This window comes from Gekko japonicus, unplaced genomic scaffold (assembly GCF_001447785.1).
Source record: "Gekko japonicus isolate JY-2015 unplaced genomic scaffold, Gekko_japonicus_V1.1 scaffold3232, whole genome shotgun sequence".
Classification (NCBI taxonomy): domain Eukaryota; kingdom Metazoa; phylum Chordata; class Lepidosauria; order Squamata; family Gekkonidae; genus Gekko; species Gekko japonicus.
The window spans coordinates 120,600-146,674 of NW_015167153.1; the positions used below are offsets into that span (position 1 = coordinate 120,600).

At 41.8% G+C, this 26,075-nt stretch overlaps 1 protein-coding gene across 1 annotated transcript in view; it reads left to right on the forward strand.

The window, feature by feature from the left end:
* Positions 1-26,075, forward strand: part of DYNC2H1 (dynein, cytoplasmic 2, heavy chain 1) — a 132,967-nt gene that overhangs the window by 79,465 nt on the left and 27,427 nt on the right. Inside the window, exons 49-64 of the mRNA XM_015413100.1 lie at positions 993-1,101; positions 2,233-2,346; positions 3,874-4,016; positions 4,262-4,337; positions 5,396-5,550; positions 7,764-7,901; positions 9,228-9,341; positions 9,599-9,759; positions 9,940-10,063; positions 10,367-10,488; positions 12,249-12,335; positions 12,494-12,620; positions 15,569-15,710; positions 19,282-19,391; positions 20,130-20,228; positions 22,910-23,033. Of these exons, the coding sequence (XP_015268586.1) occupies positions 993-1,101; positions 2,233-2,346; positions 3,874-4,016; positions 4,262-4,337; positions 5,396-5,550; positions 7,764-7,901; positions 9,228-9,341; positions 9,599-9,759; positions 9,940-10,063; positions 10,367-10,488; positions 12,249-12,335; positions 12,494-12,620; positions 15,569-15,710; positions 19,282-19,391; positions 20,130-20,228; positions 22,910-23,033 (1,945 nt within the window). The remainder of the gene's footprint in view (positions 1-992; positions 1,102-2,232; positions 2,347-3,873; positions 4,017-4,261; positions 4,338-5,395; positions 5,551-7,763; positions 7,902-9,227; positions 9,342-9,598; positions 9,760-9,939; positions 10,064-10,366; positions 10,489-12,248; positions 12,336-12,493; positions 12,621-15,568; positions 15,711-19,281; positions 19,392-20,129; positions 20,229-22,909; positions 23,034-26,075) is intronic.

Consider the following 26,075-nt stretch of genomic DNA (forward strand, 5'->3'; position numbering starts at 1 on the left):
CGAAGCAGGCTCAGGGCAGCTTACACAATGTTATAGCAGATAAAACAATTAATTAGATAAAATTACAATAAAATAGAACTAAAAACAATACATTGGGTTCAAAGGTTTGACGGTGTAAGGCATTTCGCACCACTGAAGTCTTTGGGGTCTGAAAATACTCTACTTAAAGTGAATCTCATATTTTTTAATAATGTAATTTCAGTTCACTGTATCACGACTCTAGCCTAAATGACTTGATGAAAGTTTGTAGGGACATGCAGCTTTTCAAGGGCATGAACAGTTAAGGGCTTCACTGTGCAGTCCTAAATAGTTCATGTCAATGGATTTAGGAGGGTGCAGTCCTTCTTAGGATGGTACTATAGGCCTGCTTTGTTCTTCCGTGATGCACATCCCTTCCCCAGTATTTGGGCACAGAATTTTACATGTTTGCTTAGGAGCCTGCACACTTACAATCCCTTACCTATAGCACCCAGCCACGTAATGGTTCACTTCAGTGTTTTGCTCTTTTGGAGCTTATGGATATTGGACTTCAGGTATCCTCTGCAGAAGTGACAGTGCATGGTCGCTGGAGGACAGAGCCATAGAATGCAATCCTAATCCCTTCATTATGGATAATCTGAGTCATCTGCACAGAGTTCATGTGTTAGAATACTACATTTTTTGTGTAATTTATGGGTATAAAATTTGAGACTTGTGTAATACTGGATTAAAATGTGAGATATGTTTTGTTCAAACAAAGGCACAGTTTCGGGATCTTTATTTTAAGATTTCAGATAATTTATTAGTAAAGTTTCAAATCCATTGGGTCAGCAAGCAGAATAAAATAAATAAACCTTGCCATAAACATTGTATATTTAATATCCTTCAAATCCATTGGGTCAGCAAGCCTTGCCATAAACATTGTATATTTAATATCATCGGGCATTCAGTCAAATCAAGGATGCCTATATCTGTATGCCGAAATAAAAAAAGAATGGCTTCTCTTTGTTCAGGTGATGCAGCTTGCGGGAATTGAAGCACAACATGTTGTGTTGTTGCTTGAGGACTATCAGTTTGTCCACCCTACGTTTCTTGAGATGATCAACAGTTTACTGTCTTCAGGTGAGAAAAACACAGTAGCAAAAAAACCTTCTCCTAAGCTTCTGCCCCCATTTTAAGAAATATGGTGGGTGGTGATTTTGAAGGTGCATTGTGTGGCAACCACAATCCTGCACAGCCCCTGGCCCATAACCCTGGCATTCTCTGCCTTGTTGATTTGCCTGGAAACAAGCTTGTAAAGTACAGTGAAAACTTTAAAAAAAGAGAATTCCCAGGCATCCTATTAATATTTTTCCCAATGTCGTCTCATTTAGTCTGTTTCTACATCATTATTTATTTTTGGCCTGTTTTATTATTCCCTCTGCTGTGTTTTTATGATCTGAGATACTGTTTTATTGTCCGCTGTTTTAATAGGAAACGATCTATCTGTTGCTCTTTGATTATTTATGCACAGTCTGATGCCTATCGTCTCTACACAGAATTCTCGGTGTCGTAGATATGGCTGGATATTTCTTTCAATTTATTTTAAACTGATTATATGTATTTATGTTTTGGTCAGAAAAAACCTCCTGAAGTTCTAAGAAGATGAAATAATTGTTTATTTTCTGAGAGAGAAATGCAGGCATTTTATTTCCCTTCTTTTATATACTTTTTTAATATTTAAGAAATTTAAAGTGACAATGAAAAAAAATCAAACTGAAATAATTCCTTATTTATGTCTTTCTGGTCCCTTTGGATCATGTTGATGGACTTTGCATCTGTATAGAGCAGTGATTCAGAAGTGTCTAGAGCTAGCTTTCTGATGTGAAGACTTTCCCTCAGAAATGCTGCCTCAGAGGACATATAGTCTGAAGGGGAGGAGTATCTTCCCACTCAGTTTCTTTGTTTTCTGTGGCAGCTATCTAGAACTTCTCCTGGTGAACTTTCTCCTCAGCTAGTTTATCTTTAAAAAATACAATTTAATTTTTTAAATAAAATAAAAGGTTTACTTTTTGGAGCTTACATAGGTTTTACTGCTGGAGTTAGTGTTATAGGTAGAAGAGTATAAATATTTCTCTTCGATTCGTTTTTAGTGCCTATTGCACAACCAGTCACCTTTTCAAAGGTATGTGTTTTACAAAAGAAAGACTCTATCTAGACATGGCCATAGTGATTTTTTAAGTAAATTTTTTTAAAAACCTGTTTCTGAAATAGGTGAAGTTCCTGGACTGTATACAATAGAAGAATTAGAGCCACTTCTGTCCCCTCTGAAAGATCAAGCTTCGCAAGATGGGTTTACAGGACCAGTATTTAACTATTTTACTTATAGTAAGTGAATCAAGGCTGTGTAAGTATATGTCTAATTACAAAAGATGGTGGGAGAAATGTGACACTAGGGTTGCCAAATCGTTGCCATAGAGTTTTCCCTCCAATGGTCGTGGCCCCGCCCCCAGCATGCTCGGTGTCCTAACGTCACTTCCTGGTGACGCGCACGTCGGGGCGGGGTTTCCCCCGGGGCCCGATCTGCCGGCCTCTGGGGCGGGGGTTTCCCCGCCCCCCGGGGGGACTTGGCAGTCCTATGTGACACGTTCACATTTAAAAAATGAAGCATTTAAGCAGAATGTGAATTAGAAAGTCATACTTACACCTGCTGTTCTATTTGGTAACTTCTCTGCTATAATCTTTATAAGCCAGGTTGGGTTTTAAAATCCTGACTGCAGTTGGTAACCATGATCATGGGGAACCAGTAGCATATCTACCAGTAGTAATGCATTACAGATTAGTTACCATGCTTGACTTTTTCAGTTTAATATCTCATCATGTTGTATCATAAACTGCCTAGAAAGAAGATGTAGTTCAGAGCTAATGTTCTGTACACTAGCTTTTTCCACCAAAGATTCTTTAGCCATTCTGGGGAGGTCTAAAATAGTAGTGAGATTACAGAAAAACAAAGTTTTGAATAACTGTTGTGGCTGTTGTAGACGGGCTTTCCTGGTGCTAAGAGGCTGAACGCTGACTGCAGGGAATAGTAGCCCCTCAGAAATTTTAAGCCAGGATCCCAGTGGTACCTTAAAGATTAACAAAATGTATTCTATTTTAAGTGTTTGCATGTCAGTGCTTGTGTCACCAGATGCATTTGGAATGTTCAGTGGTTTTCTGATCCAAAAGTTTGTTGGTATAATTGAATGCTGTTGGTATGATTTACCAAGCAAGGTTGAACACTTGCATGGGGTCATCGGTTTCATAGGACTTTATATGTAACTGTTCTCATTAGATCTCAGATGTTAAGCATGGTCGGCTCTGGTCAGTATTTAGAAAGCCCAGGGTGGTTACACAGTTGCAGGAAATGACAAATCACCTCTGAAATCTATTGCCTTGAAAACCCCACGGATCGCTGTAAATCAGCTGTGATTTGACAGCAAACAAACAAAAACTAAATATGCAGCTCCTACATATGAGAATAATATTTTCCCACATTATTTATCTGGCTTACAGCCAATGTCATATATAAGTACTTTCCAACTCCCATTTCTAGTGGTGCCCCCCTTCCAAGCCTCTCCAAAATGTCCTCAAATGTTGGGGGCCTTTAGTAGGGGATTCCCATGAGGGGCAAAGAGCTGCAGCCAGAAAAGGGGGGGGGTGACAATGACCACTTCCCTTGTTTATACCTATAAGTCTTTCTGGATTCCAGCCGCTGTATGTAATCACTCTTTTTGTAGCTGGTATGGTCCAAATCACAGCTCTCTAGGAATGCATTTCTGGGAATTACTTGATTATAATATTAAAATGCTATACAAGCTGATAATAGAATGTTTATGTGTTTTTAAAAATATACATATGTTGAATAACCTTTAGGAATCCAACAAAATCTTCATGTGGTGTTGATTATGGATTCTACTAACTTGAATTTCACAATAAACTGTGAAAGTAATCCTGCACTTCATAAGAAATGTCAGGTGCTCTGGATGGAAAGTTGGTCTGAGAGCAGTATGAAAAAGGTAAATTAATTTCTGTTCTTTACCATACATTCATAAATAGAGGCTGGGATAGCAATTGTTATTTTGTTTATACTGGTTGTGTAACTCTGTCTCATCAGAGTATGGGTGGTTTAGTTGAACTGTAGTCATTAGGATAGACAGCATTGTTGGGGGGGGGGGGAAATATGTTTCTTTGGTAATTTTCTAGTTGCTGTAAAACTTTCCAGTCGAACTATTTGTTATTATCTACCATTTTTACGTTTTAGATACCTGAAATGTTATTTACAGAAGCAGATGAAAAGGCAGCTAAAGCATCAAAGGAACACAAGAAAAAGCATTCTGGTAGGAGTATTGCTTAAGAGTTGTACTTATTCATGCAGGGTTACATAACTTCTTTAAAATTGTAGTCTGAGTACCAAAGTGTTGTTTTATGCCCAAGAACTGGATGTGCCTGGTACAGTTAAAAGAAAAATGGGAAAAGGATACCCTTCCCCCACCATAATGCCACGTGGCAAATTGCTTTTAGAAAGTCTCCCCAGTTACAAAAGTGGCTTGCCATCCATGGGTGGGAGGAAGTACTACTGTTTGAAAAACACAAGCTCAGAATTCTCTTGAGAACCCTGGCCAAGTTACAGAGGTCTTTGGAACTTAGCCATAACTATGTAATAAGTATCTCCAGTGTCCCATACAAAGCAAAGAAGCTATACTCTAAGAACATGTTTGAGGCTTTGTCCAAACACTAAGTAGGCTGTTATTTCTTATCCTAAAGAATACACCATGTAATATATGTCTTCAGAAACAAAAGGAGCTGCGGTGGCTTAGGTGGTTAAGACGCAGAACTGCAGGCTGGAAGGTTGGTAGTTCAGCTGTTCGAGACCTGAGTGCTGCATGACGGAGTGAGCTCCCGTCTCTGGTTCCAGCTCCTGCCATACTAGGAGTTCAAAAGCAAGAAATTGCAAGTAGATAAATAGGTACCGCTTCTGTGGGCAGGTAACAGCCTTCCATGCGCCTTGGTGTTTATTCATTCTGGCCACATGACCACGGAAACGTCTTCGGACGGCACTGGCTCTTCGGCTTGGAAACTGAGATGAGCACCGCAACCCTAGTGTCGGATTCGACTGGCTTTCGAGCAAGGGAAACCTTTTCCTTCACTATATGTCTCCAAAAACAAAACGTGACATACAAAATGTGTATCAAGAGCAATTGAGTGGTTTGCGTCATGATACTCTGCAATTTTTTTGAATTGAAATCAGTAGATTTAACCTGGTCATCCATAAAGAAGAATGCTTTGAAAGAAGTGTTTTGTTTTTTTTCCTAGCTAAACTGTGTAACTCTTGTCTTTAGTAGTATTTATGTATCTCAGCCCATAAAGAATGCTAAATTTGTAAAATATTGTATAGGTGATCCTGATTTCTTAAAATCCTTTTTGATGATCCACGAGTCATGTAAAACATATGGAGCTACTCCCAGAAGATATATGACTTTTTTGCATATGTATTGTGCTATCCATAACAGCAAAAGGTCAGAGTTGATTAAAAGGCAGAGCCATTTGCAGGTATGTAGGATGTCTTTGATTTGCATTATCTTTTCAGGCTATTTTGTGAGCTACTGGTGGCTGCATCCCCCCCCCCCCCGGTTGAAGATATAGGAGAATATCACTTAGAATCTTGATTATGTCACCTTTCAATGTAATTATTTATTAGCAAAATGTATGCCCAGGCCCGTAGCTCGCATGGGGCCCACGGGGCCCGGCCCTCCTTGTGAGTTTTGTGGGGCCCCTCCCCTGTTCCTCTGCTCCCCCTCCCCCCCGCGGGGAACGGCAACGGGGGCCCCGCAGTGGGGAGGGGGAGCGCGCGGCGCGTCCTTCCTCGCCAGCCTCTCCGTGCCGTGGCAGCAGGTTCCCGACCCCTTCGGCGTCTGGGGCGTGAGGAGGAGGTGCCCAGAAGACGCGTCTCTCTCTCTCTCAGCGTCAGCCCGGGCGGAGGCGAGGGGAGGGTGCCTGGGCCGGCTCACACACGCTCCGCGCCCAGGAGGGAGCCCTTCTCACGAGGAAAGCGGCGGTCTCTCTTCCCCGGCGGCGGCAGCAAGCCTCACGGCCTGGCCTGCCCGGCGGAGGCCTCGTTCGGAGCGGCAAAAATGCTCTCCCCACCCCCTCGCAGCCGCGCCGAGCTGCTGCCTTGCATGGTAGGGTTCCGGGGGCGGCAGGCAGTTCCTGCCTCGGACCAGAAAAACTGCAGCGGCGGTAGCCGCCGAGAGGAAAAACACTGCCTTCCCCACACCGCCTCTTCCCGACCGGCCGGCCAGCCCACGAGCAGGCATGGAAGGGGCGAAACCACGCTTTGCCCCATCTCCACCCACCTGCCCCCGCCGTCTCCCCAGGTGCGAAAGCGCTTTGGAAGGAGAGAGAGGGGTGCGCTTGCCGCCCCGGGGTGGGAATGGCACCGGGGCTTTCTTTTTCTCCGGGTGGCACCTTTCTTGCATTAGGGGGGGCTTGTGCTCATATGATGGCAATCCCGTGCATGGCTTTCCTGGGAGTAAACTCCCTTGACTGCATGGGGGATTGCTGCTGAGTAAAACGCGCATTGCATACGAGTAGCCACACGAGCGTACACGTGTCGTTCCTTTTCTGACGTGTATGTGGGAGTGAGGCGTGCAGTGGGGTCACTTCCGGGTGATGTGTGTGCGGCGCGCACGCTTCGCACGCGCACACGCACACTCCGCCTCCCCCCACTTTCCCCAGGGCCTTCCCACTAGGAAGGCTTTAGCTAAGGCCCTGTGTATGCCCTGCCTTTCAGCCCTCATAAGGGCCACCAAGACAGTTAACAAATTAACCCCCTGACACACACATTTAACTTATCCCCCCCCCCCAAGGTCCTGCAGACAGTAGAGGAAAGAATTCTTATCCTGGCACTTAGTGATGGTTCTCTAAGTACCAGACTGTTTCTCTAAACCCAAAAGTTCATATCTGGGCCTTAAGCCTAAATTTTGACACCTAGAGCACCTTCCTTAAGTGCCAGCATAAAAGTTCCAAATTGAAAGTTGGTCATACTGCACACTGAAAATAGCTTGGAATACGGTTTGATCCAGTGAATAGTCCAAGGGAGTAGAGACTGATTCAGTTACAAAATCCTAATCTAATTGGATTGCACAGTAGCCCCTACTGATTAGGCTTGTGCTTGCTTTACTTCAATTGTTACATCATTTTATGTTTCTATTTTACATTTTGCACCTTTCAAAAAAGGACCTAGCTGAGTTGCTAGGAAAACGCTGTAATTCAATTATGAAGAGAATCATAAAATGGCCCTTACCTGGCTAACCCAGGCTAGCTTGATCTCATCGGATCTTGGAAGCTAAGCAGGGTCAGCTCTGGCTAGTATTTGGATGGAAGACCTCTAAGGAATACCAGGGACATGATGAAGAGGCAGGCAATGGCAAACCATCTCTGAAGGTCTCTTGCTTTGAAAACCCTATGGTTTTCAACTGTGACTTGATGGCATTTCCCACCACCAATGAAATGGCAGTCCCACAAATGGTAGTCCCTAGCTTCTCCATTTAAAAGGACCAGGCAGTAGGCGATGTGAAAGGCCTCTTCCTGAGATCCTGGAGAGCCACTGGCAGTCAGAGGAGATAATACTGTCCTTGAGAAACCAGTGGTCTGACTCAGTTACAAGGCAGTGTCATGTATTTTGGTGTGGTCAAAATCTAGTCTCTGTATGGCCTTCACTTTCTCAAGTAGGTTTATTCACCTACTGTCTGTAATCTTCATAGGCTGGAGTGGCTAAGCTGAATGAAGCAAAAGCCCTTGTTGATGAGCTGAATAGGAAAGCTGAAGAGCAAAGCATATTGCTCAAAATGAAGCAAGAGGAGGCTGATGCTGCACTCCGAGAAATCACTGTTTCTATGCAGGTAATGTATATAAGTGCAGATATATGAAAGGGGGAATTTGCTCTTTCTTGGACCAGTTGACATCACAATGACAGAGGAGCTCCAAAGGACTAAAAGGAAAAAAATGTAAGGGAAAGAAAAGGGAACAGTTAGGAAGGAAAAAAGCTAAAAGCCGAGACACTGTGATAAAAACAGACTTAAACATGAATTGACAAGGTTGCATGATTTAAAATGTCTGTCTAGTACAAAATTGCACATTCCTTGTAGGTCTTTCACATGTTAGGCCTGTTTTACATTAAGGTGTAACTGGCATGGGGGGGGGATCTACTATGGGTCTATGCTGTCTCTACGGGTTTGTGTCAAATTACCACATTATGCCCTCTCTCTGCAGGGAGGCAATATTTCCTTTCCTCCTGGTCATGACCAAAATATCACTCACATGTTCCCTGTGAAAGGCTACTGATGCCATTAAGTGGTTTCGCACAGCTTAGGGTCTCTTGGTATGGCTTTGCTGTGATTTGGCATATATTCTGATAGGCTGCACTTGTCACGAGATTGTGATGAAGTTGCTCTAATAATAGATTGGGACATTTCCTACTATGACCTATTATGTTCCTTTTCCAGGATTTCGCCTTGTCTCCAAATAGCTGTGCTTTCTAGAATATGTGTAGTTAGTCATCTTTTTCTTAAAACCTGGATGCCTGGGTTTCTGGAAGTGGCTCTCTTGGGTTTAGAACATAACCACAAGACAAGCTGGTTAGGTTACATGCTTACCAGGATGTTGGTGTTGAATTGGACACCTCTGGTAGAAAGGGAAGGAGGGGAAATGCGAGTCTGAAGCCCTTCTTGCTCCCACATGTATGCACGCACACATTTTAAAGGCTGGCCAGACCTGGTCCAAAAGAAGATTTCTTTGGTGTTGGCAGGCCTACCCAAACTCATCCCGAGGGAAAAGGAGAAAGATTTTTTTTAAAACAGACATGGCTCCTGGCACCCCTCATGGTTGGAACCAAGACCCTAAGACGGTGGGAGTAGTAAGCGGCTGCAAAAAGCCTGTGGCCAGGGTCTGTAACCACTACCACCACCCAGCTTGATTTCTAACTGAACCTCCTTGTTTGTCTGAACCCGGTTCTACTCTCTTCCTGCCATGACCTGATCCTGAGACCTTGCTACTTGATCCTGTGAACCTCCATACCAATTCAATGATAGTGGACGATTAGTATAAAATATGCCATAGGTAGTAAAAACCTAATGTTTCAGAGAAATGTGACCAGTGATGCATTATACAACCGCAGCAAGCGTTGAAGCCTAGAAATAAATGTCATGAATGATATCTCTGTCTAATAGGATGCAAGTGAGCAAAAAGCAGAAATGGAAAAAATAAAACAGAAGATAGCAGAAGAAGCTGTAAAAATAGAAGAAAGAAAAGCAATAATTGAGGATGAATTAAAGGAGGTTCAGGTAATCAGAATGGATATTTATTGGTATCCTTGACTTCAGAGCCTGCTTTCCAAATTATGTACATATCATAGAGTTTTTTAATGTGTTTGTGTTGCATGGTACTTTTATAGTCTGCACATCTTTAAAACATACACGCACAATATAAATTGTGTGCATGTATATCTATATGAGAATTTTCCAGGAGGTATTGGGTATAATAAAAAGGCTTAAATGGAGGTTTTGTTAAAACTAAGCAACTATTTTTCTCCTTTTTTAAGCCACTGGTTAATGAAGCTAAATTAGCAGTTGGAAACATCAAACCTGAATCTCTGTCAGAAATCCGCTCCCTTCGCATGCCACCTGATATCATTAGAGATATATTGGAGGGTGTCTTACGGCTGATGGGCATTTTTGATACGTCATGGGTGAGCATGAAGAGGTAATTAGAAATTTTTCTTTGGTTCTCCTGTTGTTGTATTTCCCCAGAAGGTGAAATATTTTATTCTCCATACCAAAGGAGATGATTGTAGCCCATGCAAAGTATTGTATTACAAAGATACGTTTCATTAAAATGAATTCAATGAGTTCAAATATTTAATATATTTAATATACTTGGCAGTTTCCTTGCCAAAAGAGGAGTCAGAGAAGACATTGCAACCTTTGATGCTCGGAACATTCCGAAGCAGATCCGTGAGAGCGTAGAAGAACTTCTAGCTAAAAATAAAGCATCTTTTGACCCAAAGGTAATCTCTTTATGTATTTAGCAGGCATGGATTAAATGAGCTGTGATTTGGAGGCAGCTATTTTTCCGATTCTCTGCATTACCCCTGCAAAATGATTTGCACTGCTCAAGACCTGGAGAAGGTGTATGGGAAACATTTATTGTCAGGAGATGTGTCTGCAGTGCATCGATAATAGTATTGATCCGTCGTATAATTGCCAGTGATGCCACATTGCTTATTTTTAATGTCGCAAGTCTGTGTAAGCTATCAAAAGTAGCCTGCATCTACAGCCTCAAGGTGAAATGTTTGTGCTGAATTTTTCAGAACGCTAAAAGAGCCAGTACAGCAGCTGCACCCCTGGCAGCATGGGTTAAGGCCAATGTTCAGTACTCCTATGTCCTGGAACGAATTCACCCTCTGGAAACTGAACAGACAGGCCTCCAACGGTGAGTGAAATGTTTTCTGCTGTTGTTCTGAGTTGCAACTCTGGTTAACAGTATGCCACCCTAAGCAGTTACACTCTTCTAAGCCCATTGACTCAATGGACTTAAAAGGTATAATTCTGCTTAAGACAGTTCTGTTAAAATAGGAAATCTTGTATGTTAATCTGCACTCACTTTTTAGTAGCCAGTTTCTACCAGGAAACCAAGTTTTACTCTCGTTTTATGGAATTAATAGAACAGTTGGTGATTTGTAGGTATAGAATCTAGTGCTCTTTACTCTAAACCACCCCACATTTCCTTAAAAAATTGAGCCTATTATTTGGGCCAAGTAAGACCTCCCTTTTAGCCTAAGGATGCAATTCTATGTTGAATTCAGTGGGCCTTGCTTTGAAGTCAGCAGTCATGGGATCAGAATGTATATCTTTAAACTTACTTGTGTAGTTTGTTCTAGATAAATATTCTGACTTCTGCTTTCATGTTTTCAGAAGTCATGGATATTGTATGCATGTAACTGATCCTGAGTAAAACTGTGTAACATCTGGATCTGCTTCCTGACAGCCACCCTTGCCAGTGTCTTCTCTCAGAAACAGACTGATGTCTGAGAGCTAGATTTGACTCCAGTAAAACCTTAGTGACCAACAAGATTGTCAAGGTATAAGCTATCATGAGTCAAAGTCCGCTTTGCCAGATACTGGTGTCTAATGAAGGGTGTGTTGACACCCAAAAGCGTATGTGCCAAAAATCTTGTTGGTCTGTAAAATCAGGGGTCATTTTGTAGAAAAAGAGCTAGGGGAACTCATTAGCATAACTCATTAGCATATGCCACACACCCTGACATCACCGGAAGTGTGTCATAAGGCCACACACCCTGACATCACCAGAAGTGTGTCATAAGGCCACACACCCCGCCCCCAACGGTCCCGGCCACCGCCAGGGGCCTTGCAGCTCCACTGCCGAGCCCCATGAGGGACCCGGCGGTGGACCTGCAAGGCCGGCGGGAGTGCAAGGAAGCCCCACGAAGGCCCTCCCTGGCCCCAGGCAGGCAGGGGTGGGGAGAGGCAGGGAGGAAGCAACTTACCCTCCCTCTTCTCCTGCCTCCTCCTGGCTGAATGAGGGCTGGAAGCGGGGCAGCCGGAAGCAGGGGGCGGGGCGTCGTCATGTGCCCCGCCCCCCTGTACCTCACCCCGGGGGACTTCGATCCCCCCCGGAATGATCTCTGTGTGAAATGTTACTAACCATGTTACTGAAGTTGAATCTAGCTCTTCTACTTCAGACTAGCAAAGCTATCCTCTGAAGCTGAGGTTTGAAGTCATATTTTTGTGCCTTCCATATATGTGCTCCCCTGTGTTTTTTTAAAAGGAGTGTGGACATCAGATCCCAGAGTCATACTTCTCATCTAAAACACATCCAGTTCTTTCTCAGACAAATGATGCAGTTGGGGTAATACATGGGTGCATCCCTTCAAATCATGTTCTGGGATACATCAAGCCATTATTCCGGCATACTTCAAACAACGTTTGCCATCGGTTACTAACTCAAACAACTGATCCATTCATTCTGACTGACTGTGGCTTGCTTACTTGTTATTACCTAAGTGCCTTTTGATTGGAGATGCCAGGGACTGAACCTGGGACTTCTTGCATGCTGCACATGTGCTGTATCACAGAACTATGGCAGCAGTGAGCATAAGGGTTGTAATCGCTTAGATGACTTTTGCATCTTAATTGATAAGGACCTTAATTTGCATTTCTAATCTATTTTAGTAACCTTAGGAAAACTGAAGAGAGAAAACAGAAACTAGAAGACTTGCTAAATTCTGTGGGCCAAAAAGTAGCAGAACTAAGAGATAAGTATGTATCAGCTCTTTTTCTTAACAAATGCGGTTGCTTTGGATATTTATTTGGATATTGTTTTAGTATTTAAGTTATCACCACCTCTGGTTTTTAAATGTAATGCATTCTGAAAGCTTTGTTTCTTAAGGATTAATTAAAATGTAATTCTTATTCAGGTTCCAGGCTAGAACCTCTGAGGCAGCTAAGCTTGAAGCAGAAGTTGCTAAAGCACAAGAAACAGTGAAAGCTGCAGAGATACTGATTAAGCAGCTTGATAGGGAACACAAGAGATGGAACACACAGGTTAGTTGCTGAAGCACTGCATTATTGCCAAGTAAAAACAGTATGTTTTTAATTTGTTTGAAATTTGTTCCTTTAAGATTACTAGGGGTTCCTTACCCATGAAGAGACATAGGGTTGTATCCTGACTAAACTGGCAGTTTCCTCTGGTTCCCCCTTCCCACTGTAGATCTCTCCACATGTCATTCCGCAGGGTCCCCTGTCCCTCAGGTACAGCATTTTGTAAAGCTCATTGGGCTGCATTGGAGGGAGGATGCAGGAAAGTTTAGTTCTGCTGTTGGAAAATCTATTCTGGATCCAACCCATGTTTTATCTCACCCTCTTAAAGTGGAGTCTCTGCATGATGGTCTCAGTCTCTTCAAGAGAACACATGTCAACATTCCCACATTCCAAGATTTTGCCTTTCTTTAAAATAGTCTCAACCTGACCAGTGTCAACCAAGTAAGTTAAATCAGTCTCGTAGGTGATCCGTATGAGGATTTCTTGGCCTCAGTTTGCATTATGGAGGCATATATTCATATTCTGATTTTTCAGTACCACAGAATATAGTACTAGTTTATCTTCTGTGGCCAACAGTATCAATATTGGGGTGCTTCACTTGGAAGTGACCTCATATTTTCCTCAAAGTCTTGCTGGCCCAAGTAGCTCACTTGGGTCTTCAAGCCATCTGCCTTCACTTACATGACATCTCAGTCGGTCTCTTCCTTCCAGCTGCTTCAGAAGGATCTTAGTACCATGATCAGTTGCCTTCAGAAGCGCAAGTGAGGACTAACTTTTCAAAGTGTTTCCTTCTTCCAATTAAACCCTAGCTGATCTTGGACTGAGATTAGACACATAACTCAAACTGTATTTCTTTCAAAAGAGTGTAGACTCAAGTCTGGTACAACTATTTCATAAAGTGAAATTAAATTCTTGGGCAAGCCTTTAGAGTTGGTGCAACATCAAGGAACTATCAGTAGTTAGTCATAGAGGTCAGTCTTTGGGAAACATTTCATGGTCACACCTTTCATCTTTGACCTCTGCTTTCCAGACTCATATAGTATAGAATTATACTTGTCCTGCTCCCCAGGAATGTTCTCCACTCACTTCAATGGCCGTTATGGCCACCGTATCAAGCTGCTTCCCCAATAGACCCTGATTAGAGAACAAATGCCCATGTGTTGAGCTGGGCTACTCACCTCCTGTACCTCTTGATACTGAGCTCATAATCCAACTGGGAATCATGTCAGAATAGACAGCATGAAGGTGAAGACCTTCATCAGCAGACAAAAGGTAAACAATTCAGCCAGCCTTCACAGGAGGCCTCTTTTATTTAGTAATAGTATGAGATCAGTGTATTTACACTTATTTATTTAGTAAAAACATGTATAACCTTTCCCCTTGATTCAAGGTGGCTTACAATAACAGTTAAAATATTTTAGTTAAATCTCAAATAAAATAACACCTCCCAAATCTTTCCCTCCCTCCCCCTGCTTAAAAGATGCCTGCCCTTCAGACACCCCCAAAAGCCCTGGCAAACAAGCAGGCCTTGTAGAGCCTCCTGAAGATCTCTAAGGAGGTTCTCTGCCTTTCCCACTTCAGTGAGCCCCTTTCATGACAGAAAAGACCCAGGCTCTGGTCAATGCTAGACTGGGCTAAGGGGTGGGGTAGCCAACAGACTACCATAGTTGGCGCACCAGGACATATGGAAGGAGACAGTCCACCTAAAAATGATCTTTCTGATTGCCATCATTTCAACACAAGGAGTATCTGTATTTGTTCTTCTTCCTGAGGCACAGGGTCTCTCAAGGAAAAAACTGTTCTTCCAGGCAGACTGAGTATATGCCTAAAATCAACTCCATCATGGGAGTTACCCCTATAGTATCTCTGCTCAAACCCTTCTCAGTGCTTAGAGGGAAAATGGCATAAGTTGGAATTTAATGATACATTAAGGCTTATCTTGAGAGAATGATAGCCTCAAAGGGATTTGGAGCCTTTTAATTTCTTATAGGCTGGGATCCCTTGAGGTCAAAGTTTCTGAGGCTGTTCTGGCGTATAGATTAAGAGCTCTATTCATTTGGACTATCATATATCAGACAAGGGAATAAATTCAGAATTTTCTTAAGGGTGATCTTTTTAATTGTTTTTACAATCTGCTTCTATCCTGAGGACAGTTATGGAGATTATTTAGGCTGCCAAATATTTTATGCTTCTTTGATTTTATTGGCTGAGCTTTTTATTATTTAATGTTTTTAAGACTTTTACCTTGTTTTATTTTTGAGCCACCTTTAGCAGGTCTCTGAAGAGGCATCATATAAATGTTTTAAATACCTCAAGGAATTTCTGCATGTCAGAAACAGTAGAGTTTCAGCAGCTTTCTTGCGCTGCTCGCTTACAGAAAAAGATTTGTTATACTGGGCAAATTCTGGTTTTTTCACTGAGCCTTACAAATGCACTCTTGTTATTCGGCTGCTGATAATTGTAGCAGAAGTGTCCCCAGAGAGTTTTGGACCAGTAATTCCACCAATGGCCTCTGCATCAGTTTTGTTATATTTAGAACTACCCCTTTTATGTGCCCTGATATGTCTGCCTGTATCCAGAGAATAAAATGTTGTCTCCTAATATGCAACGTTTTTCTTGATCCTGTTATCTTGTTCTGTGTCCATCGTTCTTTTGTTAAAGTTCTGTTTTCCATATCTGTTCATCATGTGAGACAAAATTTCCCTTCTTCCAAGTAGCCCATAAACACATAGATCTGGGGCAGGAGGTATGTCATGTCCATGACTACAATTGTGGGTAAAGATGAAATAGATGAGTTGTACAATATGTACAGCACGAGTTTCTGACTGTTGCCTGTTTTTCTGAAGATACATCTGAGCAGTCTTTTTAAAATCAACATACTGCTATTTAACAGTTCTTTCCACAAATCATATTCACATCTTAAAATCATGTTGGGAATCTATTCTTTTTAGGTTTCAGAGATAGCAGATGAACTGAGCACGCTACCAAGAAGAGCTCAGTTGGCTGCGGCTTTCATTACTTATCTTTCTGCTGCACCAGAAGATCAAAGAAAAGCAAGTTTGGATGCCTGGACAAAGTCGGCTGGCCTGGAAAGTAAATATCACACTTTGTTTGATCAGAAAACAAGAAATTATACAGTGTCAGTTGTAGATTTTCTGGGCCGTATGGCCATGGTCTTGGTCACGGCCATACAGCCCGGAAAATCTACAACAACTAGTGAACTTCGTACGTGAAAGCCTTTGACAACATAATTATACAGCATGCTGCTTAAAGATGAAGAAATTATTATATTGGTGTGCACGGAGGAAAAACCCAATAATTTACCTGAGGATCCTCTGTGCCAGCTCCACAGGCCTTCATAAGCATAGCCAGGAAGAAAAAAAAATACCAGGCTGCATAGCTGGCAGCATTAATTCTCTTCTTACACCCCAAAAGTGCTCTAATGTAACAGTTGGTAACAAATCTGACCGGGATAGCCAGCCTAGCCTGATCTTGTCAGATCTTGGAAGCTAAGCAGAGTCAGCCTTGGTTAGTATGTGGATGGGAGATTGCCAAGGAATTCCAGGGTCACTATGCAGAGGCAGGCAATAGCAAACCACCTCCGTTAGTCTCTTGCCTTGAAAACCCTGTGAGATCACCCATAAGTCAGCTGCAACTTGATGGCACTTTCCACACACACAACAAATCTGAATTGGACTTTGGTGCACTATTTAAAGTGACCAACACTGCAATCCTAAGAACACTGCCCTGGGAGTTGGACCCAGTACGTAAACCTGAGTAGGATTCTGAGTAGACCAGCTTAGGTTGTTCTCTAGGACCTCAGAGAAACAATGAATGTGATGAATAGTAGATTGATAAATGATAAGTTGTCAGTGAACTCATCGTGGAAACTTGGTTTGGATGGGTTAGAGAGGAGAATCCCACTTTTTGGGAGCTTCCGCTGCCTCCTTAGGAAATTCTCATGCCTCACGCTTGAGAATCAGAGGTCTAGACACTTTCCAACAGTGTTCTTTGTTTAAGCAAACAATATCTGCTGCTTTGCTAAGTGGTTGATTGCACAAAGATTTGAGACTGCAGGCAGATCATCTGATCTTGGAGACAGGGGTGGTTCCTACCCTACAGGATCCAATTCTATTAGTGGCTAGGCAGAGAAAACAATACAACCTCAGGAAAGAGCTTTATAATTCAGTCCTCTTAGAAATGTAGCTGCGCTAGTCTCTTTACACAGCCTGTTTAAAGCAAAATCGTCTAAAATGTATTTCAGAAAATGTTCATATCAGACTGACTGCAGATAAATATAGCATCGCTGAGGGGAAAGCAGAGATGGAATAAATTATGTTTTTTTTCCTATAGCTGATTTACTCGTGCCCAATAGATGAGTGACTCCCTTGAAGCAATAATTTGTTCAGTCTGTGCATGATTAAATAATGTTTCCTGTAGTATAAGAGCATTAACTGCATGGCGATTCAGTAAAATCTGATTTCAAGGCTTCCCTGGATTCAACAATAAGGAAAGCTTCTCATCTCCTAGTAATAATTGCTAAGATCAGAAGAAACAAAAAGTGTTCGTTTGACCTCCTTGAAATAATTTATGGTCCTTTCAGACAACAGTAAAAAAAAAAGTGCATTTGTTTCACAGTTATGTGAGGTGGGCTGGGGGGGGGGGGCGGGTCCCAGCATCTTTTCTTGAATTTTCTGTCATTTTTTTCACTCGGACTTTGTAGCCTAGAGAATGCAACTTTCCCCCTGCTAGTGCTTTCTCTGCTATCTTCAGTTATTGTGGGTTTTGATAATTGTGTTACAAGATGAATTTAATTGTTTTAAATTGATTTTGTACATTTGTTGTTATTTTTATGTCTCTGTGGGGATGTTTCTAAAAACAATAATAAAAAGACACATACACGTTCTCCAAACAAACGAAATCCTCAGAGGCTGAGTGCTCATCTAGCCGTAGATGCTTAATGGTGTACTGCTTTTAGTCAGGAAGGCTTGTAAATCAGGTTGTTTTAATGTCTCTCTGCTTGTATATCACTTCATTTACAAGAAAAGGGGCTTTAAAAATCTGATTGAAATGCTACAACCTGAATGTAAAAGCCAACGTTGTTAAAGCATCATCAAAAACAGTACCCTCAGGTTTCAGCACAGAGTCAGCTGATCAGGTATCCATCCCAAAAGCTTGGATGAACAAAATGATGAACCTTGTGGGGGAGGGGGGCTGGTTCCATAATGTTAGGGTGTCTGCTAAGAAGGCCCCGCTCCTTGTCCCTCCACATGATGGAATTTAAAGCATGTCTCACTGTGGATCTCTGAAAGTGGCAGGGTTCATAGGGGAGAAAATTTTTATACCCTACTTTCCTCCCCAGGAGAACAAAGCGGCTTACAACATAATTCACCTTCCTCCGTTTTATTTTCACGACAACAGCCCTGTGAGAGTGACTGGCTCAAAGTCACCCAGTGAGCTTCTCTGGCAAAATGCGTATTCAGACCTCCCAGGTCCTAGTTTATTTATTTAATTTATTTGGATTTGTATTCCGCCCTCCCCACGAGTTGGCTCAGAGTGGATCACATCATAAATAGATGAAAACATACATTAATAAGTATAATAATATATAAAACTACTAAGTAATACAATTTAAAACAATTGTGCATAAACACAAACATAGGCCGAGTTCAGACTGGCCGTTTGCCTCGATATAGGAACGTTTCAGAAACGTTCCACAACCGGATTAAAGGGGCCGTTCCCACAGGCACATCTGTCCGGCGTTCCCCAGCCGTACTCAACCCGTCTTGTAACGCTTCGCTCCCGAGTTTAAAAGATACCTGGTGAAAGTGGTAGCAAACCCTGGAAAGCACGATTATCCCACGTCCATTCCACACCAACAAAGTGTGAACGCCAAAAGCTGCAGTTTTTCTTGTGCGCTTATGCTCTTATGCGCATATCTCCAGATTACCAAAAAGAAAGCCACGCCTTACAGCCGTGCCTCCGCTAGTGGAGGGGGCCAACAGTGTGAACGCTCCCTTGTGCCTCCTCCCCGGTATGCTCCTGCATCAGTCAGTGTGCAGTGTGACCAGGAAAACCTGGAACAGTTTGTTCCGGGTCTTTTTTGCCACGACTCCCTCCTGCTTCAAACTGCCAGTCTGAACTCGGCCATAGTTTCAGCTGGAGTGGTTGGGTCCAGAGGTCTACTTAATCTGGGCCAAGCAATGGTGACAAACTTCAGTGAGGGAGGCCAACTTCATTGGATGCCCTCTGCCTCAACCAAAGGCCTGGTGGAACAGCTCCATCTTACAGGCCCTGTGGACCAATAATGTCTGGCATGCTAACCCCTGCACCATACTCATGTTCTAATCTATATGCCCATGTGTCTTTTCCCTTCCACTTTTTCTGACTGTAAAGCCATAGTTTTAAATACTGAGTAAGCCCCTCTATAGTGCTTCATAATCCACCTTCTCTGTGGCTCAATTGCCAAAATGTCACGACCCCTGGCGAGTCTGAATTGCCAGGGGTTCTGTCTTCACTCCCAATAACAAAAATGCAGAAAAAGAAAATGCACTAAAGTAACTGCAGTGTAATGTTTTCTAGGTACTTATTAAGATAGGAAGAAGCCATATTACACTCTCAAACAAATTCAGCCGAATTAAAAGAGATGTTTTCTGTTTGTTAGAATTTGATCTTAGGCGATTCCTGTGCTCAGAGAGTGAGCAATTGATTTGGAAAAGTGAAGGTTTGCCCTCAGATGATCTGTCAATAGAGAATGCCCTTGTGATATTGCAGGTAAACGCTTGTTTTTTGTTCCGTTCAAGGTATTGCCCGGCTAGCAGTACATTCATATTGACATGCTTGCTCCTGTGGGAAGGGTACTTTCTGTGCTCGATTCTTACTGCTAGCCTGCCTTGTTTGCCAAGGGCAAGCAAAAGAAGAGGTTTCCTTTCACTTTCTCTTAAGTCTAAAACAAATCAGGGAAGCTGTGCTTGGTGAGAGGCTGGTTATTCCTTTTCCTTCCATAGAAATTCTTCCACAATTCAAAATGCCCCATTAAGGCTACAGTAAGCCATGTATTGGGGGAAAGAAAGGTAGATGCACCTAGTTATTGTCTCATGAGGGTGAAGGTAAAAATCTCTAGAATACTTGATGGCATTATTTGAAACGACTGAGAATAGTTTCTGCCCAAACCTACTCTAGTGCACCTTTCAGCAGCCAAAATATCTTTCATTTTCCTACTTGAAATCCTTCTGGTCTAAGAAGTATGAAGGAAATTCGCTGTTAAGATATGAGTCAAACTGTAATGGTTTGCTCAGATGTTATCCATATCGATGTATATGCTATATAAAATGTATTCCCTTTTTAACTATCCAGCTCTTTGCTTTAATATTAGTTGTTGCTGGATAACTGGATGAGAAATCTCTTAAATAAATGACAGAAGTGGGTCTTAAAGGTAAATTGAGTAGCTGTATACTTTCCGGCCATAATAAACATGATTGAAACATAACCTTCTTTTTTTCCCCCCAACAGAGTAAAGTTTGTCCATTTTTGATAGACCCTTCTTCCAGAGCTACAGAGTGGTTGAAGACACACTTGAAAGAAGCACGCTTGGAAATTATTAACCAGCAGGTCTGCTTAGAAAGTTGAAGATTGTTTTGTGATTTTGGAGAAGTAAACCTGTTGGTTACTATTTTTGTTTGACAGCCACCTAAAATGAAACAAAAAGTTGTACTGTAAACCTAAATATGTTTACTTGGAAGTAAGTCCGAGTGAACTCAATGGCTCTTACTCGCTAATAAGCATATTTGGGATTGCAGTCTTAATCTCTTTGTATATGTCAGGATATGCATATAGGTAGTTTCATTTCCCCTTTGAAGCTATGTGGATTTCCCTCCCTGGCTTTGCCAAGAGCAACCTTCTCACCATATGTTCCTACACTGTGTAATTATTACATGCCCCATGGGGCTTTTGTCCATGAAGGTCCCATGATCCCCAGCAACAGCCGCCTACTCTTTTTGAGGATGCAGCAATTCAGCTTCAGCCTTATTCTTTCACACAAGTAGATTCAAAGGCATTTAAATCATAGAGGGAGTCATTCACATCAATAGCTCATTGGCCTGGTTCAGACATCCATGAGCCTGGCAAGTGTCTTCATAGAATGGAGAACAGATGTAGCCATCTGTCCTTTTACAATGTAAGTAATGTTCCATGTGACTTAGGTGCTCCATATAAATAGTGATTTCTCCCCTTTTCAGAGGGGGGAGAATTGTGCAGGTTGGTTGATTGTACAGTTGATCATCTCCAACAAACATCTGTATTATATGCCTGGTGGAGAGAACATGGCATACTTGCTCTTCATCTATATGAAGAATCATAGAGTTGGAAGGGACCTCCAGGGTCATCTAGTTCAGCTCACTGCACAATGCAGTAAATTCACAAGTACCTCCCCCCCACACCCCCAGTGACTGCTGTTCCACGCCCAGAAGATGACAAAAACCTCCAGGATCTCCAGCCAAACTGGCCTGGAGAAAAATTGCTTCCTGACCCAAAAGTGGTGATCAGCATTCCCTGGGCATGTAAGAAAGGGCCACAAGAACTAAGCACTTATGCAACCCTTCCTGCCCTCCCTCTCATGATCTGCCTAAGTTCACAGAATCAGCATTGCTGTTAGACGGCCATCTAGCCTCTGTTTGAAAATCTCCCAAGGAAGCCTGTTCCACTGAGGAACTGCTCTGTCAGGAAGTTCTTCCTAATATTTAGCCAAAAACTCTTCTCATTTAATTTCAACCCACTGGTTCTGGTCCGACCTTCTGGGGCAACAGAAAGCAACTCTATACCATCCTCTATATGACAGCCCTTCAAGTAGTTGAAGATGGTTATCATATCACCTCTCCAGGCTAAACATACCCAGCTCCTTCAACCTTTCCTCATAGGACTTGGTCTCCAGACCCCTCGCCATCTTCGTTGTCCTCCTTTGGACATGTTCCATCTTGTCTATATCCTTCTTAAATTGTGATGCCCAAAACTGAACACAATACTCTAGGTGAGGTGTAACCAGGGCAGAGTAAAGTGATAACCATCATTTCCTGTGATCTGGACACTATACTTCTGTTGCCAGCTTGATAAATGCCTGCACCTTTGGGGGGGAAAATGTCAGTTCAAATATTCCTCTTTCCTCTGCTTTCCAAATGCAGTTGCTCCTGAAATGTATATAGCCTGCACTTGGCTCCTACCCTCCAGTAGAACAGCACAGTCGGAGCTCCTGGTTCTCCCTCCCCAAACTTTTTGGGAAAGTTGTTTTTTCTGTGGCTAAGTATGAGTATTTCTCAACAATATTTGGGCAACATGTCACTTCTTAGGTATGCTTGAGAGGAGAGATAAAAGTTAGTGTCACTGTTTGTAGTTCTGAGGGGAATGCTGGGTTGGGAAAAAGAGTTGTCTGTACATTTGGGATCCCATTAATTCTTCTTTCAGCATCCTAGGGATTGCACACAGGCACAGTCTCTTCTCTCTCCTATCCTTTGCTTTAGATTCTTTGGAAATATTTTTTCTCCAAGTCAAAGGAAATTTTGAAATAGGACAGTGACCTACGCTCACCACTTCTTGGAAGTAATACACTGTATTTTTCCTGGTCTTTAGACACAAGCATCAAAGGATTGCATGTATAGTCTTTTGTATATTTAGCTCTTGAATGCTGGATCCAAGGAACTGTATTTTGTTCTTGCCACAAGGCATGTTGTAGAACACCCTGATTGTACATGATTTCTTAGAAAAAATAATTAGTAGAACTCAAGTGGGACAGCCTATCTTTTCTAATGTATTTCTTTTTTTTCTTTTTTTTATAATTTATTTATACTTTTTCCAACAGACAAACAAAAAAAATAAAAATCCGAATACATTCTTATTTTTTTTTTATAATTTATTTATACTTTTTCCAACAGACAAACAAACAAAAAATAAAAATCCAATACATTCTTATTGTACAAATCAGTTTCGGAGTGTTCATTATACATTTTTTTCAAACCATTTATACACTTTAAACCATCTTTTCTTATAAACGTTATCGTCTCTTTCTGCTAATATATTTTTAATCTGTCCATTTCTGCTATTTCGAATATTTTTTCCATTATTTCTTCTTTTTTAGGTAGTAAATCTGATTTTCTAATGTATTTCTGACAAAAATTACTTCACTAAGCCTTGTGTACATTTGGGCACACTCTGAAAGACTTTCCTTGCTGCATTTCATTTGTATAGTAATGTGCTGATGTTAAACTAGAACAATCAGTGGTACTGAAATTTTGTTTGTGCAGGATGCCAACTTCATTAATGCCCTTGAATTGGCTGTGCGATTTGGGAAAACACTCATCATACAGGAAATGGATGGAGTAGAGCCTGTGCTTTATCCACTACTAAGAAAGGACCTTATTGCTCAAGGTAATTTTTCAGCTTAGAACATGGGAGGAATGCAAGGTATTTTTTTGCTTCTCCGTCGGATAAAAGGACAAAACAGTGCACCATTCCGAAGTGTTCTGTTGTTCAGTGTGGATAAAAAGAAATGTTTCATTGTAATGTTTCAATTATAACCAGTTTATTTTCAGTTTTAAAAAACCTACTTTTACATTATTTAGATTTTTTTTTTACTTGCTGTTCCTCCCCGGGGCTTGGGGGTGGTGTTTGGGGAGCCATCTGACCAGTGTTGTCCTCACAAAAACCCTATAGGCAGGGCCGTTTTTGGGCAGGAACGCACAGGGACGGAGTTCCGGCTGGCTCCCGAGTTGGCCACGCCCAGCAGGAACTCATTAGCATAATAGGCCACACCCAACAGCAGGAACTCATTAGGATTGGCTACGTTAGGGGTGTGGCCTAACATGCAAAGGAGTTCCTGCTACAAGACAAGCCCTGGGTTTTGACAACAAACAGGGTAAACAGAACAAGAAGCAAAAGGTGGGTGTGGATGGATGACTACACTTCTGGTAACATGGGGGTGCGGCCTAATATGCTAATGCGCTGTGTTGTCAGGGGTGTGGCCTAATATACTTATAATTTCCTGCTTTTGGGTGTGGTCTATTATGCTAATGAGTTCCCGCTGGACTTTTTCTACAAAAAGAGCCCTGCCTATAGGGTAGGTTAGGCTGAGAAAGAAAGTGTTCAAAGTCACTTTCATGGGTCTTTGAACTTGGCTTTCCCAGGTCTTAGTTTAAGCCTGTAATTATTACACCGCACTGGCTTCTTAAATGTAGCCTAAAGTTAATTCTCCAGTTCATTTTGGGGCCCTAACTGAATACAAAAGACCTCCCCCAACCTGTGCCCCTTCATACTCCATTTATTATCCTTCAGTAAAATGGACGATTCCTGCAGTGTTTCTGCCTCCATCTGTGCATGAGTATGCATGTATTTGAAGGTTTTACTAAAATGGCATTGGGCCCCAAGGGATTGCAATTGAATCTAGCACAATGGAAACTTCCAGTTAACCAAACTGCATCTGCTTCTCTGTTGATGGAACATCATAAAAGGAGATCTGAATTTAAAATATACCAAATAGTTAACGCTTACATATCTTTTTCATTCAAACCACCAGAGATTTTTTGTTGAATGAATAAAGATATCAGAGGATTTATATGACTCTGGAATTTAAATTGGGGTCATTAGAGATCTCAGGTACTATCTAGCCATAATATTAGCTCTGTACTATAAACAGTAGGCCTTTACAATGTCACAGGTTTCATTATAAGGAAGTATTGTCAAATACTTCAGGGGGGGGGGTTAAATCATAACTTCATTGTAACCCTGGTATCAGATTAGTATGCATTTCCCATTTCCCCATCAACATTCAACAAGCAGAAGAGAATTAACAGAAAGAACCAAGCTAAGGCATATCATTTTTTACAACTAAAGCCATGACCCTTTATCAGAAGTCCCATTTCCCCGTCAACATTCAACAAGCAGAAGAGAGTTAACAGAAAGAACCAAGCTACGGCATATCATTTTGTACAACTAAAGCCATGACCCTTTATCAGAATATGGCCACAACCTAGAGAGTAACCTGACTAGTTCCATACACACAATAGATTTTGGTGTGTTCTTGAACATAGTTCAAAACTAGTTTATCTGCTGTTCTGGGGGGGGGGGGCTGCTATGGTACTGGGTTTAAAAAGATGTCATTGAGCACAGCTGAAATACATTTCTTGATCGAAGCCACTGAGTTAAAAGCAGTTTTTTATGTTAAGAAATAATAATTGGGGGGGGGGTGTATCTGCCTTCCTGAATGGCACAATGGGTCATGTGCTATTTTTATTACTTTGATTTGATACTGAGGGATGGAGTCTGGCAAGTCAATACAGATGTTGGGAGCTAGCCCCTGCCTCCAAGAGGTGCCAAGGGAAAGAAACAAACAGAAATCTATTTGTGCCTTTCTGTGTCTAAACTCATCAAATACTGTAGTGCACACGGCTGTGGGAATAAAGGCTTTGGGTTACACTCCTAGGAAATCTGAAGATCCTGTTGTTTCAGAAACCAAAAATGTTTCAATAATTGTATTAGTTACTTAGTTGACATTTTTATTTAAGGAACGTCTGAAGTTCAGATGAGAAGCTGGATTTTAATTACAGATTTAAGTCCGTTTTATATCTTTGTGTCCCACAGCAGTTGCTTTAAAGTGTACTAATTTCCCCTGTATTTGAGTTAAGGATGATGCGGGCATCACTACTACTACCTCTACTGTCTTTCTAGCTCATTCTGTTTTCAATCCCGAAGCATCATTCTCTGGAGTATAACAGAGGAAATTGGAAAACTTCTGCTGTGCAGAAGCCTCATTGCAGGTGCACAATTCCTATGGCGGGCAGTCATGGACACAGCCCAAGGGTGCTTTGTTAATTTGCTTTTGACGTTCACATGTTGGTAATGTTTCACAGCCTGTTATGAAAAATACGATTTATATGTTGTAGTGACTTGATATTTGTACAGATTGTATTTGGGGATTCGATGTTTTTACAACATGCAGGTGAAAATTATGTGTCAAGGAAGAAAAAGTAGTGCATAGCATTCTCGTGAAGCAGTCTTCCGGGTTATTGTTCTTACTAGGGACTACATTGACCTTTTTTGTTGTTAGGAGAAGGTTAAAGGACACTCCCTGTCTCCAAAAGCCTGTCACTGCTATTTGTGGAGGGGAAATGCTCCATACCATGTTGCATTCTTCACCTCTTGTCTCTTGACGCTTAACAATTTTACCTCTATGGGACAAGAATATTATGACTATGCTTGATTATGGCCCACAGTCAGTTTAGCGAGGAGTAGTTGTAGGCTTAATGGTAGCCATGTGTGTTAAATAAGTAGGTAGTAAGATTTTGATCTGTTGTGCTCAAGTGATTGATTTTTCTTTTCTTTTTTAGTCCTTAATAAATGGTTAAGACGCTGAACTGCAGGCTGTGGAAAGTCGGTAGTTCAGCAGTTCGAGACCCAAGTGTGCCGCATGACGGA